At 50.7% G+C, this 16,670-nt stretch overlaps 1 protein-coding gene across 13 annotated transcripts in view; it reads left to right on the forward strand.

The window, feature by feature from the left end:
• Positions 1–16,670, forward strand: part of CACNA1G (calcium voltage-gated channel subunit alpha1 G) — a 152,380-nt gene that overhangs the window by 85,231 nt on the left and 50,479 nt on the right. For 4 of the 13 annotated variants that reach the window (XM_076354085.1, XM_076354089.1, XM_076354091.1 and 1 more), the window contains exons 14-21: positions 68–223; positions 4,495–4,563; positions 5,461–5,487; positions 7,378–7,471; positions 8,069–8,253; positions 8,404–8,850; positions 14,475–14,575; positions 15,764–15,887. In XM_076354085.1, the coding sequence (XP_076210200.1) occupies positions 68–223; positions 4,495–4,563; positions 5,461–5,487; positions 7,378–7,471; positions 8,069–8,253; positions 8,404–8,850; positions 14,475–14,575; positions 15,764–15,887 (1,203 nt within the window). Of the gene's footprint in view, positions 1–67; positions 224–4,494; positions 4,564–5,460; positions 5,488–7,377; positions 7,472–8,068; positions 8,851–14,474; positions 14,576–15,763; positions 15,888–16,670 lie in introns of all 13 variants that reach the window. The other 9 variants (XM_076354088.1, XM_076354092.1, XM_076354096.1 and 6 more) reach the window with 3 other exon arrangements.

A 16,670-nucleotide genomic window follows, 5' to 3' on the forward strand; every position in this document is an offset into this window, starting at 1 on the left:
CCGGACTCGGGCAAAATGGCACACAATCCTCCAGTATCTCCATTTTCCTGATACCCTTCCTCTGCAGATTTTGACCCAGGAAGACTGGAACAAGGTCCTCTACAATGGCATGGCATCGACCTCCTCCTGGGCTGCTCTCTACTTCATCGCTCTCATGACGTTTGGGAATTACGTTCTGTTTAACCTGCTGGTGGCCATCCTGGTAGAGGGTTTCCAGACGGAGGTAATGTCCTCACGCTTGTGCCTTTGCTTTCTTTTAAAGTTTCAGGACCTCCAGATCCTGGAATTTGATTTCTGAGATGGACAGCAATACATTTACGAGAGTGGTACATGAAAAAAGTGGGGGAAAATATTAGGTGTTCGTTCTTTTTTTTTTTTTCTTTCTTTTTCTTAGCCACAGTGCAATTTAATACAGCAAGCCCTCTAAATGAAGGGCTTAAATGAAAAGCATTGTTAGCATTAATGCAGGAGTGGGAATTCAGCAGTGAGTCAGGCGCCGCGGATGGGATCGCTGCTCTGACAGTGTCTTTGAAACAGTTATCACCGTGTTTGTCACCCAGATTGAAAGCCCCTCCAGAAAACTTACTCAGGCTGGTAAGAGATTAGTGACACGATTATCTTTTTTGATGGTATGTGTTCATGGAGCTCTTCCTGCACCCAGCCCTGCAATGCTCTGCACATTTTAAAGTACATGATTTCTGGTCTCTGCCGGCTGCTTCCTTGGGCTGGGAACCTCCACGAGACATCCCGGATCGCTGGAGGCTGCCATGGAAGGGCAGGGGGGCACTTAGGTTTGAACTCAACCTTTTTTTTCATCCTACTGCCTTCCCAACTGTCCAGCTCAGAGCGAGTGAGCATGTCCCCTAGTCCCCAGAGCGGGGGACCCACGAAGCCCACCAGCTCTCTGCAAAAATTGTCTGGCTGTCCAAGAACATCAGTAAGGGGAGGGGACCTTTACACCCTGCCCAGGGGGTTGGAGAGGTAAATTTTACCTAAAACTGCTCACTGGGATCTGTTTGTATAGGCTGTGCTTTTACACGCTATCTCTGATTTTTATAAGCGTTCTGGGGTGACTAAATATTATTTAAGACTTATTGCTTGTGTATCATAATATCCTACCACCCTATGAATAGCTATGCACAGAGCCATTTTTATTACTATTTTTGGAGCACAGTTTAGAGTTAAATTAATGGAGTTGTACCAGGAGATAGCAAGATGAGATTTTTTTTTATTTTTTGTATCGTCTCTCTCCATGTTGGTGCTTTTTAATTGTTATTGTTGTAGCTGTTTCTGTCTGTAAATCCCCCCCGCCATTCAGCTGAAGGGATGGTCACTGCCAGGTTCTCCCGAATAGCACAATGTTCCCTTGCCCGAGTGAGAAGAGGTAAAAAGCTCCTTGTCTGCTTGTGATGACGGCTTCGAAACCGAACCTTTGTTCAGTCTAGCAAATTGATTCTCTGAAGGTCAACAAAGTGGGAGATCACCTGCTGCACCCGCTTCTTAGAGAAAAGGATGCAGCCTTTAAATGCAGCAGCCCCTTTTCCAACCCCTGGTCCTCGAGGGAGGCTGACACCTCTGGTCCTTGGCTCAGCCTGGTTTTTCATGCTAGAGCATCCTCGTGCTCGCCCGCCGGCATGTTCCCGCTCCCCCACACCCAGCCGCCATGTGCCTGTTTCCCTGGGCAGCAATTTATCCCATGCTCACTTTGCGGCCAGCTGGTGCCATGGCATAGCTCCCTGTAAATTCATGCCCAGGCTTAATGCGCCGTGATTTTATTCCAGTAACCATGTCCTTGAGGGTACGTCTTCCCTGGAGTCAGGGGAACCGCCTGCAGCACTCCCCAAATTTGCTTTTGGATGGTTTTTGCATCAGAGCTGCCCCATCGCCTGCCCCTGCTTTTCTCCTCTGCCAGGGCAGCACCGGGCTGGTCCAAGCCAGCTCCAGGATTTCTGTGTAAGCTGCAAATGTGCTTTAAGTGCAATGTAAATCAGGGAGTAAATTCTGATTCAGGAAAGCACTGAGACAGCCTGAAGCCAGTGATGCTCGCGCCTGTATTGAGAGGCGAGTGCAGGGACCAGGATCCAGCGCAGCCTCCAAAGATCAAACCCTCTTTGGCCAATTCTGCCCAACCACGGCAATTTCAATGAACTCGCACCAGATTTCTACGATTTGTGACTCTGATTACAGTGCTATTTTGTATCTTGGGCTTTGATAATGGCATTTTAATAATAATATTCCTTCCACGTCCTTGTTATTCTGAGTTCTCCACGCTCCTCCAGTAAATTGCAACGGGATCAAGAGATCCCTCGGCTCAACCCAAGTTTCCCCCAGCAGACAGAGAGCAAATGTCTGCTGGAGGTCAGGAGCCAGGTCTGGCCTTGCTGGTTTATGTTTATTCAGCTTTGCTGGCGTGTAGCTTTGCAAACAGATATTCTGACTTTTGCTAGCCAGCATACAAAGGATCCTCTCCGAAGCAGAATTAATAGAGAGATCATGTCTCGCTGTAAACAAACCCCAGCGTCCCCCTCCTGTGATTGCACTTGACCCTTCTTCTGAGTTGGTTGTTTTTTTGGGGTGGTTTGTTGGTTTTTTTTTTTCCATTCTCCTTCAGATTTCTGGGCTGAAACACAATCCCGGGGCCGCTGCCTTTATCTCCCTGGTCCTTGAGTGCCTTTCCTCAATCTGCGAGCACCTCGTTAATTTTAGTGCACGGCTTTGCAGCCCCAGTTGCTAGGCAGCAGATGTATATAAGCAGTTGAGAAACAAAAAGGACCTGTTCCAAACTTTAAATATGGAGCAATATATTTTTCAGGGTTGAGTTTCTTCCCCCCCCCCGGCTTTCTTTTTATTTGGTAACCTGCTTCTCTCTTGCAAGAGGCGCACGCAGGACTCTATGCAACGTGGTTATTTTTGACCACGCGTTCTCCGATTTAACTCGAGCCTGGTGTTGGTGCGGGGAAGGTGAGCAGGGGACTCCGTTTGATCGAGCTGCTAATTTGAAATTGCTGCCTGACCTCTTGGGTCCCTGCCCTGAGGACTTCTCTCTGAAGCAAGCAACGACTCCCCTTTGTCAGGCATAAAGCTCCTCTCCCGAGGGACTTCCTAATAATATTATCTCCAAAGAGTATTCTTCCATTGGTAATCCTCCCGGTTTTGTGTCCCCTTGTCCCTGGCCGTCCTCACTCGTGGGTTTGTTCCTTCCCCTCCTTTGTGCCCCCCTTCCTTCCCAGGACCCTCCTCCAGCACCTCCATCCTTTCCTCTGCAGGAGAACATTACCTGCTCTCTGGATGTAGCATCCTTGGAGAAATATGGACTTTGGCGACTTCTGGGCTTCAACCAGAGGGAACAGTCCCTTGTCCCGCCAGTAGGAATTTTGGATGGTGTTTTTCTTGCATCTCTTACCTTTTGCATTCCTGTTGGTTTCAGTGGGATTTTTCTTGCGAAGGAGAAGTGTTTCTGTGTTTTCTTTCAATGGCTTTTCCATGTCTCTCTCTGTTACAACCAAAGACTTTAAGTGTCCATTACATGCCTAGCAAGACACTGTTGGCCCATCCAGATCCCAAAGCTGATAGGCCTTTCTTAAGCTCTTCATCCCAGCCTAGAGTGGGGTGAGTTTTGCATCCCATGTAGCAACCGGAGGAAAGATCCATTGCCCTGTAGGCAAGAAATTAAGCTGGTGGGACAACCCGTGCCCTCCTGCCGCAGCATGTAACCTCCCACAGCCCCGCGGGACAGGACCAGGCATGGCCACGCTGCCGAAACGTGCCGAGGAGTGTTGGAAGAGCCACCCCTGAGGAAGGGGAAACACAGCGAGGTGAAAAATGGCGTGTACTTTCCAAGTGGGTAGGGAAAGACTGACTTCTGCTGCTGTGAAGAGATGCTGGGACCACTCGTGTGGCAAAGCCCCACTGCCCGCAGACCCCTGCTGCGTTTGGGCACCCCGCTGATTTAAATGTGTGTCTCCACTAACGGGGGTGAGGAGGGACCTGAACTCATGGCAGGTTCTGGTGGCCTTCCTTAAATTAGGTATTTCACCTGGCTGTAAGAGGACTGATATTGTGTTAATCAAACATTCATTTAAAGCCTCCATTGCTGCTTAATGAAGGCATAATAAATAAAGATCCTATTATGCAGCTGCAAAAAAAAATTAATAATTATGTTTTCAATAATTAGCTGGTGTTTCATTAGCACAATTATCGCTTAGGAGCTGAAGCAAGCTCTGTTCGAAACACTTAATTTAAAGGTAAGGCTGGTCCCTTCGAAGGGCTTCGCTCCATCTGAGATCTTCCACCCCTTCCCTGCGCCGAGCGGAGTGGGTGCCCCAGCCCGGCTCTCCATCGTGGCCGCACACTGCCCTTCTCCCCCTTCCCCTCTCCTTCGCTGCCTTTTCTCATGTGTTTTTTGATTCCCCTCTCAGTCCTGCTGTTGAAACTGTGAAAATTGAACCCCCCCTTCCCCTTCCTCCCCCCTCCCTCCCCCCGTTTCTCCTTCAGGAGATCTCCAAGCGAGAAGACGCGAGTGGGCAGTTAAGCTGTATTCAGCTGCCTGTCGACTCGTCGGGGGTATGTACAGAGCACATCCCACCGCCCGCTGTGGTTGTCTCTCTCGTGGTGCCTGGTCACACGCCGTGGTGCTGTTCTCATTGTAGTAGCTGTCGTTCTTTTGGGGGTTGTTTGGGTGTTTTGGGGTTTGTTTCTTTTTTTTCCTTTCTTTTTTGTCATCCTCATTGTTGAGTCAGCCTTGATTTTAAGTCCCTTCCTTCTCTGGGGGAGCCAGGTAAATTAAGGTGGGTGCTTCAGGGCGGCTGATGTGGCTCCAGCCCTGGCTCTCACCGACCCCTTTCTGGACGCCTGCCCTGGGGAAGGCTCCCCGCGGGGCTGTCACAGCCCCTCCACAGTGTGGTCACATCCCGGGGACCTCCCTAGGGATGCGGACGGTGATGCTGATTGCTGGGCACGCCTGCCAAGCGCTCCCTCCATCACGCAGGCGGAGGAGGGTGCCCGGGAGCAAAGGGACCTGGAATCAAGCCTGTTTGTGGACACGTGTGGGGGGACCCCCGTGCTCGATAGGACGGTGGCAGCCGCGCCGTGGCATGTCCCAGAAAGGCTGGCCGGGATGCTGGGATCTCCGGAGAGATGCCACGTTACAGCGCGGGTCAGGATGTGAAATGGTCCCATTCAGGTCTGAGGAAGCCGTGGATCTCCGAAGTGCAGCACACTCCAAACCTTACTCTTCTGCCAACCTCATCTTTCTCTTTACCACTCCCTTCCCTTTCTGTCCTTTCTGAGAAGTCTGGCTTTTCCTTCAGCACAAAAGCCCTTTCCCATCGTATCCCAGTGTGTCAGTCCCCTTCGGTACAGGCTGGTTTAGCCGTTGTACAGTCTGGTACATCTTGACGTACCCTCGTTTCCCAAAAGGATTTTAACTCCCTGTTCTCTCATAACCCCTTTTCTATCCAGAAAGGCAAACTGGGAGTGCAAGAACAGGTAACGGGCAGCAGCCCCGGCTGCGAGATGCTTGCCTGCACTGTACTGAGTCTGGCACGTGGTGTTTCAGAGGGGATGCTTTCTGCCCTCCAGACGTGGGGTTTGGTGCTGGGGAGCGGGGTGGGAAGTCCCCACGTAGCTCTGCTTTTCCATCTCGGCACACATCTCATCGTGCACCCTAAAACTTTCCTTTGGGCTGTTAAAGAGCACTCCAGGAATACAAAGCACGTAAAATTCTTCCCGTTATTTATTCCTTTTTAATAACCCATTAGGGAGAATGAGTAATTCCTGGCAGACCCACTGACGGGCTGAGCTGGGAGCCTCCGCGAGGAGCGTACCTGGAGCCAGCTGGAGCCCCTGTTCATGTGGAAACAGGGTTTTGACTCTAGCGAAGTTCAGGCCAGCCTGACTTTACTGCTCCCCCTTGCAAGGTGCATTCCTGACCTTCCCAGTCTGCGTCTTACAGGATGAGCTTCCCTAAATAGCACAGAAGTCCTGGATCCTCAGGAGGGGAAGTTTTGAGCCAACACTTCACATCACACGCTCTTTTGCCTTAAAAACACGTGTCTGAGAGCATCCAGTCTGCCTGGAAAAAAATCCCCTTAACTGTTTAGTGACCCCCTGGGGGAGTATTAGGGCTCGTCCCTCCGGCGTTTTGCTTAACAAAGAGTCGCAGGGCACTGGACCTTGTGTCAGAATGTCATTTCTTCCTCCTGTCCCACGCTGGGGCCCCTCTGGGTTTTTACAATCAACAGGTACCCGAGCACCAAACCTCCGCAGCGCTGGCCAGGGCTCCTGGGGACGCAGCTTAGCCTTGGTGGGGTTTTCTGGGGCTCCTGGTCTCTCCCAGCCGAAGTGAGGGTCTGCTTGGCTTCTTTCATCCCAGCATCCTCCCTCCCTTCCCACCTCTCCTCCCTCCTGACGTACATTGCGACGGGGCTTGGTGCCCTTTGCCAGAGCAGTGGTTTCAGCCGTGAATCCTCCTCTTTTGGATGGGCATCATTCTGGTGAGCACCATTGCCCGTCGGGTGTATCCTGACTATACCACACCCTAAGCGCCTTTCTGCAGTGCCAATGGACAGAGTCAGTGGGGTGCGCAGGGACGTCCCTAATCGGGTCTGTGCCGCAAGACCGAGCGAGAGCCCAGGCACCACGCTGCGAGCAATGGTAAACCTCTTCTCTCTCCTCCCGAGGATGGGCCCATGTCAAAGCGGGCAGCTCTCACTCAGCCCCCGGCGTTTGAAATGATACAGCGGAATTTAAATCCCCAAAATGATACAGCGTAAATCCCCAAAACTTCTGCTTGTGTTGTGTGTTGCAGCTGGGAGGGGAACAGCCACCCAGGGGAGTCGTTATCAGGTCCTGCCACCTGGATCCTCTCTGCGCTGGTGGGGCGTCCATCGACGTGTGCCCATTAGCTGCATTGGAAAGTCGGGGTCCCTTGTGCCCCTTCTGAATCCTGGATTGCCTCATCGAAGCATCACTAGAAAGAGCCACACACAGGGAGTTTTAAGCCATAGTGTATAAATTAAGAGAGATGAGTAGGGTCAATTTTTGTCCCAAAATTGCTCATCAGATATCTGTCCTTCCCTAATACCTGCCCAGTATGCAATTCCAGCAGCAAAAATTAAGCAATGGTTTGGTTTTTTCTGATCCCTTTGTGGGACCGCATTTGGAGCCAGAGGCAGTCTGTCTTTCTGGTAGGAGGTTAATTAGTCTGTGGTATAAATATGTGCATGCGTCATTTTGTGAAAGGTGATGTTGCATCGTGGTTCGAAATTCAGTGGATCCGTAGGTGTGGTGTTGGAGACGGGAATCCGTTTTTTCAAAGGGGTGTCCATGCACCGCAGCCCTTCACCCTCCTTGCTGAAGCCCTCTGTTTTGCTCCAGGGTGATGCTTCCAAGTCTGATTCCGAGGGGGATCTCTTCCCCCGCAGCCTGGAAGAGGAGGGAGGACTTAAGAAAAACTTGTCAAATCCAGCCTGTGAGTAACAACCCCGGGAGGACAGGCTTTTCTGCCGAAACCTCGCTTTGCTGTGAAAGCAATGTGTCCTGAAGGGAAGAGCCCTCCGAGAGAGAGCAGTGTAGTCCAAGGCATGGCACGCTCCACCGAGGCCAGCACGCTTGTGGCGTGGGGTTGGATCGTGGGATGCAGACAGAGACACGATGGCATTCGGGCCGTAATCTCCCCACTGAGCCCGAGGTCTGGGCTTTTGGGGTCTCTCTGCAGGGGCACAAGTGGAGGAGCTGCGGGGAAGGAGGATGGAGGGAGCCTGGCACGGGCAGGAGGTTCCCAGGGTTGGAGCTGGTGGGTGTTGGTTGGAGGGTTGAGGGGCAGCAGATGACAGTCTGCATCTACTCTCCTCTCCCATTGGCATCTGATCCCATTCCTGATTTACATCCCCCTGCTCCCCTGCCAGGCTGAAGGACGGGCTCTCAGCTCTCCAGAAGGGCTTTTTGGCCCCCATCCTCCCGATGCGTGGAGGAGAGCCGTCCCTGCGCAGCTGCTTTGCCTGCCCGGGAGCAGGTTGTAGATGTGCCCCTCAAGGTGAGACACCTAAAACCCACTTGTGTCTTCCAGTGATGGCCCTGAGCGACCACCTGGAGCTGAAGAAGAGCCTGACCCCGCCACTCATCATACACACCGCTGCCACGCCAATGCCCATGCCCAAGAGTGCCGTGTTCGGAGACACAGCGCAGGGCTACGAGTCCCGCCGGGCCAGTGGAGTTGCCATGGACCCCGCCACCTACGAACTCAAGTCCCCGGTACTCGCATCACCTCCTCCTGCCAATGCTCAGCGGGTGTCTGTTGGGCTTGCGGGGCTGTCCGTCCGTCCATCCACCCCAGCTGGCACAGCAGCAGCCCGGTGCGGGGCGGGTGGCACGGGGCTGATGCTCTCCCTGTCCTTCCCGCAGCCCAGCGCCCGCAGCTCCCCGCACAGCCCCTGGAGCGCCAGCAGCAGCTGGAACAGCCGCCGCTCCAGCTGGAACAGCATCGGCCGGGCCCCCAGCCTCAAGCGTCGTGGTCAGAGCGGCGAGCGCAGATCCCTCCTCTCCGGAGAAGGGAAGGAGAGCTCAGAGGAAGGGGAGAGCTCGGACGAGGAGCGCTCCAGCCGGGCCGGCAGCTTCAACGGCTCTTTGCCTCATCGCATGGAGTCGCTGGAAACAAAAGGCTCCTTCGACCTCCAGGATACCCTGCAGGTGCCTTCCCTGTACCGGACCAGCAGCATGCACAGCAGCCGGACCTCTGCCTCCGAGCACCAGGACTGCAACGGGAAGACCTCTCCGGGTCTGCTGCTGCACCAGCTCCACCTGGATGACCCCCAACAGGACTGCGATGACTGCGATGATGAAGGCAACATGGTAAGGAAATGCCAAACACTCATTTCGGGCTTTTTTCCTTGTCAAAGTGATGCATGTACCTCTCTCAGGAGTGCACGGGTGGGTGCGAAGCAATGGCCCGCTGCAGGGGCTGGGTCTCGCCAGAAGGTCTCTGGGCTGTGGATGCCACCAGAAATGGGGTTGGCATCATCTTAAGTATTTTAGTGCAGTATCAGATGGTTCATGATGGAAAGATCAGGGCAAAACTCCCCAGGTTCCACTAAAAGGTGCAGAGCGAAGGCTGTCTCCTGGAAATATATGCTTTTCTGATTTTATTTTTTCTTTTAAAAAAAAAAGGTAACTTTCCTTGCTCTCCAACCATTATGCAGCTTTCTGCCCCCACGCACAGCAGCAGACAATTTCTGTTGACATCAACAGGCAAGGAAAGGGCAGGGTTTGGCCCCCCATTCCCATGGCAGCGTTAGTCCCGTAGAGACGGTGGTAATTTCAAAGGCTTTGCATTAATTTCAACATGAAGAGGCATTAGTCCAGTAAGCGCCTCTCTTTCACGGGCCTGGAAAGTGCCATTTAGGAACTGTTAGCTAAAAGGGCTGCAAATGCAGGGAAGGGACGAGGGTCCCTGGCTCTTTTTCCACATGGATGTTTGTATCTTAAGGGGATAAGAGGAATTTGGCTGCTTTTCCACGGTTTTTTCGCACGGCTGGCAGAGAGGGGCTTGAGCTGGCAGCAGGTTGCCTGTGGGGACTGTCCCATTGGGATGTTCCCAGGACAGTTTTGGGGGGTTTTGGGGTGTTTTCTGCTCTTCCCAGGTTACCTCTTTGTTTCACTTTACCTTGTTCTCAGGCTTAAAAATGTGATGGTCTGATGTGTCATCCCCAGGGGGTAACTCTGTTTCTGTTGGTGAAGCGGGTAGCTTTTGGGTAGAGCCATGTGACGGTAACCGGGGTGGTACTGAGAACATGAAAGCTGCAGCTTGTGGACATGATTTTACTGTATTTCACTGAGTTTGTTGAATGAAAATGGAATTTGGAGCATACAAAGGGATGTGAAAGGCAGTGGTGACTCCAGAGAAGGAACAGGAGGAGAAAGAGAGTTAGTGCTGGCAGAATGGAGTCACTCAGCTGTAAATCGCCTTTAAAAATGCCATTATCCCATTACATCTCCAGCGTGGATCCTCAGCCTGGGATTTTTACTGATTGCCTTAACCTGGTTTTTAACCTCCATAAAATAAACTGAATTTTTAAGAAAAGGAGCAGTAATTATTTTTGGAAAAAGCACTATTAAAAGTGATCAAGAGACCATGCTTTTTATTGCTAGCTAGGGATTTTTTTTCATGCTCCAACATCTGCTGCTTTTTCCAGCTCACCTGGTTCAAACATCCCACAGGTCCCTTCCTTTCCCCCCACAAGATCAGAAGCCAGCAGCCCCCCCCCGAGCTGGACGTCCATGTGATGGGACATGTCCCTCCTCTCCCATCCCACCCAGCCCCGCAGCCCCAGCCAGTGCTGACGATAGGCTGTTGAATAAGATGCATGTTTTTAATCTTTATTACGGCAGCTGCTTTTAGTGTAAACCAAACGTTGTCTTCTGTGTGCCGAGGTCTGGCCACGTAGGGTTAGACCAAAGGTCCCTCAATCCTCTCCCATGTAGTGGTCAGAAGCAAATGCCTAGGGAAAGAATAGGCAAAATAGGGAAAATAAATTGTGCCCCAGCCCATGGTATAGCCACAGCTGGGACATCTGCAGCTGGCTGGTGCCTTTCCCCATGCTCCAAAATATGTCTTCACTGCAAATCACTAAACCAGACAGATTGGAAAATATTGCTTAGATTAGCAAAATGAGCCCCCAGGTTGCGGAGCTTCCCTTTGTGATTCCCTCCTGATGTTTGGGGGGATGCTTTGCCCCTAAATTAGCCTTGACGAAGTCAGAAAAAAAGTAATTATTTTTTAAATGGAAAAAAATAAAATTCAAAACTCCCCCACCAACAAAAGGAGGAAAGAACTCAACTGTTATTCAGATCAAAGTAATCCTAAATATGCCCTTCTGCAACAAAGCTTCACATCTCTCCTTGCTGGCTGGGTTTGATTGCCTCTGCGCAAAAATAAAAGGAAGTGCAAAGGCTTCGTTTGGATCTCCCAGGCTCCCATTATATTAGTGCCACTCCGCTGCCTTCAATGAGTTTATTCTGAATTTACGTCCCTCCAAGAGGCCAGTATCAGGCCCCTGATAGCTCTTCTCCCCAGAAGTATAAAATCAGGGGACTGAAATCTGTTCTTCACTGCATGAATGCAGACAAGGAGAAACTTCACAGAGCGAGCGATCTGCTGCCTGGTTGGGTTCACGTGGCTGTGACCGAGATCAGGGATCTGCTGCGAGGTCTTTGTTGTTCACATCTGCTGGATTTTGGATGCTTTTAGATGCTTTCCTACCCAAATTGCTGAGTGCTCAGAGCAGAAAGTGAGGGAAATATTGAATCTGCAATGAAATGTGTCCTCTCCTCCCAAAATCCTCATTGCATGTAGCAATCGCAGCTCCTTTCCCCGTTGCCTATTGCACTTTTTTTCTGTGGCGTGCAGTCCAGCCGCTCCCCAAACCCTCTCAGCCTGCCCCTGCTGCATATTTAAATTAAATAGTCAGGTCCCGAGCGCCTCCGTGCAGCTTCCAGCTTGCCTGGAGGTCTGTTGCCACTCATAGAGCATTTTTCAGCTGTTCCCCCCCCATCCTTATAATAAATCTTTTATAAATCTAAGCCTCTCCCTGACTCTGAGGAGTGCATCAGTCATCTTTTAAAGCCAACTGCCTTTCGTCCTGCCCCCAGAACTACATTAATATCTGAAAGTCCTGAAAAAAAAACCCCAACCCCACAGCTATTTATCAGCAGCTATGGGATCAGAGGGCCCTGTTAGCACGCTGCCGGGTGAAGGCAGCACCGCTGCCTGTTAGCGAGCGGCATCACACCGTGTCCTGGTCCCTGCCTGCGTCCCGGCGGCGGGAGTTTGGGTGGTCTTAGCCAGGGAGATTTTGTCTAAGTCACTGGCAACTGAATTAAAGAGTAGTTTTCTTCTCCCCCCGCATCTTTATTCATCCTGTCCAGGTGTGTTTTATGAACAAATAGATGTGGTTTAAACCACATAATTGTTATATCGCTTTGAACATAATGCAGGCTTCAGCAGCAATCAGCCTGATTGTAAGCAGTTGATGCGTGTCTGGACCTCGCGGAGAAAGCATTCGATGGGACTTAGGCTGGAAATGCTCGGGTGTTATTTCACAAATACCTTACATTTGGCTCAAATTAACTGAACTGCACTGTTCCACTGGTGGAAATCTGGAGTAATTCCTTTGACTGTAGATTTCTGCGGATGTACTTGGCCCTGTACGGAGCAGCCGAGCTGCAGCCCCGGCTGAGCCAGCCCCGGCCAAGCCCTGGTGCTCGCCCTTACTCTAACACGCTGAATAGAGAGACATGATGGAAGATCACTTTTTGCCTTTGTTATCTGATTTAGTCCATGAACTGCAAGCTGCAGCAGTTAGCCAAACCCCAAAATATCTTTGGCATTAAAATTGGACAAAAGGAGTATAAAGAAGCATTCTGTGCTGCTGACGCATTACCATTCACTACAAATCCCCATGATAAATACCAGAACTGCTTTGAATAATAGATACTTCTGGAAAACTTCCAGCTCGCAAAATGAACTGGACCGAGTCGCTGCTATTACTCCATGTCCAGAGGCTGGAGTAGCAATCGCTGTTCTCACCACAACTTTGAGCAGACACCTGATTTTTATCCATTTATTTACCTTTGTTAAATCTATGGATAATTAAACTAACTAGGCTGCTCGAAGGGATAACGCAACCCCAAGGATGCATGCTCTATTAAATACAGTTTAGAGAGAAGGGAGCAGTTCTGACTCCTTGCCTGGAGTTGGAAAAGGGATGTGAAAACAGCCAAGATGTGGCCAAAACCTACTGGTGTGCCATGGCGTGGCCTGTGTTTGCGTAGAAGGGGAGGGAGGGACGGACGGCTGAAGGAGAAGGGTAGAAAGATCTAGCTTTTTGTCTTGGTTATTCAAACTTTTCTTGTTATTTTCACAAGGTGGTTTTCATTTTCTGAAGGGTTCAGGTTGTCACCAAGTGCTTTCACTAAAACCGACACTACACTAGCTATTACCCATCGCTAATGAGACCCCTGGCTGAGTGCATATAGGATCAGAAAGCACTTCCTCCATTCCACTCAATTACCCTAACAAATCCCATTTTTACAGTCCAGAGTACCTCCAATTGCTAACAGTTTCACTCCAAACGAATCCCCCCTCCCTGTTTCTAGGGTGAAATAAATAAAAGTGCCTCAGCTCTGGGGTCTGGGCGCTCCTGGGGTGCGAGCGGCAATTCCTGCGTGGTGTTTCGCAGCTCCTTTTCTGAATATCTGCAGAAGAAAGCTTCAAAGAGCCCGTGCAGCCACGTTCCCACATGTGTGCACATCCAAGCCCAGGTGGTAGTGGGGAAATAAGGGTAACGAAAGAGCAAGGATTCATTTTTATGTGTCTTGAAAAGCAAAGCACCGCGGTGACATTGCACACACCGGTCTGCGGATTTATCTTCTGGTGCTTCGATTTGGAAGGGCTGGGAAAGCCCCGGCATGGTGGGTGAGGTGTTTGCCTGGCTTCTGCTGGTTGTCCGTGCACAAGATGCTAGCACTGCAATGCCAATTGGATTAAAGATCCTGACCACCCCTCGGAGAACTATGGATGAGAAGGTGACAAGACCTAATCCAGAGGCTATTGCAGCTGGGATGAGGCTTCCCCTCAGCATCCAATTTTTCATGTCTTCAGTTGACCTGTTGGCCAAGGCTTTTACAATCTGCCCTCCTGGCCTTAAATGACCTGGCAGACGGTCTAAAACATAAGTATGCATGGCTGAGGATGCGCTGTGGTTTCAAGTAGGAATTAATTTGCCAGAGTCGGATGGCCTGTGTTCACGCAGAAGGTCAGGCTGGCCACAACGTTCCCTTCTGGCTTTATAATCTCCCATCTAATCTGTTCATGTTGAATGAAAGGCAGATGCTCACCATTGCGTTCCTGGACCAAAACTCGGGTCCCAAACAATTTCTTCAGCTTTCCAGTGGTGCGCAGACATAGGGCTTGGCCCAGCAAGCAGCAGGAATCCCTCCCTCTGCTCTCTTTATAGCCTCTGACATAAGCATTACATATTCTTGAAAAAAACCCAAACGACAAAAACACCCAGACAACCTTAGAAGATTCAGGCAGGCATCTGATGGGTATCTGGAGGGACTGAGGCTGATCGGAGTGGGTTATCAGTCCTCTGGGCAAGGGTTTTATTTACCACGTTTGTCCTTTTGGCTAACTGTGTGCCAGATGCAGTTACCGTGTGGAGGAAGAAGAAAGACCAAACCCTGCGAGGTTGCAGGGCCAGCACAGCCCTCACCCGGCTGCCAGAGCTCCTTCCCCTGCCCAGCGGGGTCTTTTCTGGGGAGATCGTTTTATTTCAGCTTTACTGAGCACTTGGAGACATGTGTTCAGTGAAAAATTGCCCTGAGCCCTTCACTTGGAAGTTTGGGGGGGTTATTGTTTTAACAGTTCTCTCTGTGTTTTCCTCCTGGTACGTTTCTGCTGTATGTTTTCCTCCTAGAGCAAAAGGGACCGCATGAAGGCTTGGGTACAGGCACGTCTCCCCACCTGCTGCAAAGAAAGAGACTCCTGGTCCATCTACATCTTCGCCCCTCACTCAAGGTAAAGCAGCTGTGCTCGAGCAGTGGTGGCGTGCTGGGCACGGATGCCCTCGTTGCGATGGCTCGCTCTGCCCGTCTATCCCAGATGGGTGTCTCTATGTCAGTCCACAAAACTCCCAGCCCTTCCCCTGCTCCAGTACTACATCAGGGTCACGCAGCAAAGGGCCTCCAGCTGCAGAGAGCCACTCCCGGGCGGGCACAGCCCTGGCATAGAAGTGTCCAGCAGAGACCCATAGGCCAGGGCATGGCCACAGCTTTATCAAGCTCATTGTTTGCTTTGTGAGTGATGCCAGTGCTCTGCAAGTTTTTCACTTGATGGAGCGTGGGGAGTTTGAAGCAAGGGGAAGGGTGCTGCATTAAGCAGATAAGTCTGAATTTGCCCCCAGTGCACATTTACAACACAGCAAAGGACACTCCTTGACCTCCTAAACCTGCCTGGACTTCTCTGTCCTCCCCCTTCCCTTCCTCCCTCTCCCAACAACCCCCAGAAAACACCCTCTCCTTGCCGGCAGACCCCCAGCTCTGCCCTTCTCAAAGCCCAGCTGCGCTGGGGCCATCTGGGCTCTGTGCTCTCCTGCGTGTTCCTCTGGACGTGCACCCGTGCTCAGTGAGGGTTCCCGTGTTTGAGCTGGTGGGCCCTGGACAGCATTCGAGTTCATTCATACAAAGATTAGAGAGATTTTCAGAAACAGACTTCGGGAAATGTAATACGGTATTATAAATCCTGGGTCAGTGTACAGCCATCTGTCACAATAAATAGCTTCTGTCCCTTTGTTCCATGTGCGCTCAACCCTTACAGGATTGCTGGGAGTATTTCTTCCTTTATTTAAGCTAAACCTGAGCACTACGGACCAGGTAGGGGGTTGGATCCAAACCTGGCCGCGTGTCCAAGTTGTGGAAGCAGCTGCTCCATTTCAAGTGACCCAAAGCCGCCTACGAACATTACCAGGGCTTGAAATTTGTGGCCCAATTCTGTAGCTCGGATTCTTTTCTATTCATACCCCGATCTGCCTGCAGCGTGCAGCCCTGCCAAGGAGGGGATTGGGAGATTGCAGCTCATCTGCTTTGCAAACGGAGCACTCGATTCCCCTGCCATGCGTCGAGCTGCTGCATTTCTCCCCAACCAGTCGAGCATTAATAGCTAGTCTGTCTCTCCTCTTTTTTTTTTTTTCTTCTTCTTTTCCGGCAGATTCCGTCTGATGTGCAATAAAATCATCACGCACAAGATGTTTGATCATATCGTCTTGGTGATCATTTTCCTGAACTGCATTACCATTGCCATGGAGCGACCCAAAATCGAGCCTCACAGTGCTGTGAGTTTCCGAGGTTAACGTTTTCCTGTGCTCCTCGTGGAGCCAACACCCGTGGCTTGGACCCCACTGCTGTGCACTTGGTCTCACTTTCTTTCTCTTTTTCAAATGGCAAGCTGCCAACACACCCTGCGTATCCTTTGAATTGGGTACAGCAACTCTCCTGGTCCCTACCCAGCGTCCTTTCAAAGTACATGAGCAGAGCTCATGGCCTGCAATATATCGAATATCCCATTTCTGCAACTACGATCAAGGTTTTAACACGTGACATAAGCATGACATCTGTCTCAGTTTCCTTCTCTGATAAACCTTCAAACACTTTTCCTCGCTCAACACAATGTTCGTTTCTTCCATCTGTTCTTCACGGGCACGTATGTGTGGTGCGAAGAGAATGGGGGAACTGTTCATTTCATATTCTTCTCCCCGCCTTTGTGTATCAGCTTTGTTGTGGCACAAGAAAAACTGAATTGATACACGCATGGTAATGCCATTTCCCCAAACCATTTTGTTTTAATAGACTACGTAAGGATTTCTCAAACCAGACCCTCACAGCACCAACATCCATCAATCAGGGGGGCAGAATCATCCTATTGCTCTTTTATCTTAGCATAGATTGTGGCTGAGAGATACGCTGGGCTCTTGCTGATTTGTTGCAAAAGACTGCTCATATCACAATCGTATAGAATCCTATTTTGTTGATGTAGGCGTGTCAGGCTGTTCATTTTTGTGGATCTTCAATGCAAGACCTTAAAACTGGAGTCTTGGCTGCTCTGTGCCTATTTTAAG

The sequence above is a fragment of the Aptenodytes patagonicus genome, chromosome 16 (genome assembly GCF_965638725.1).
Source record: "Aptenodytes patagonicus chromosome 16, bAptPat1.pri.cur, whole genome shotgun sequence".
Lineage (NCBI taxonomy): Eukaryota > Metazoa > Chordata > Aves > Sphenisciformes > Spheniscidae > Aptenodytes > Aptenodytes patagonicus.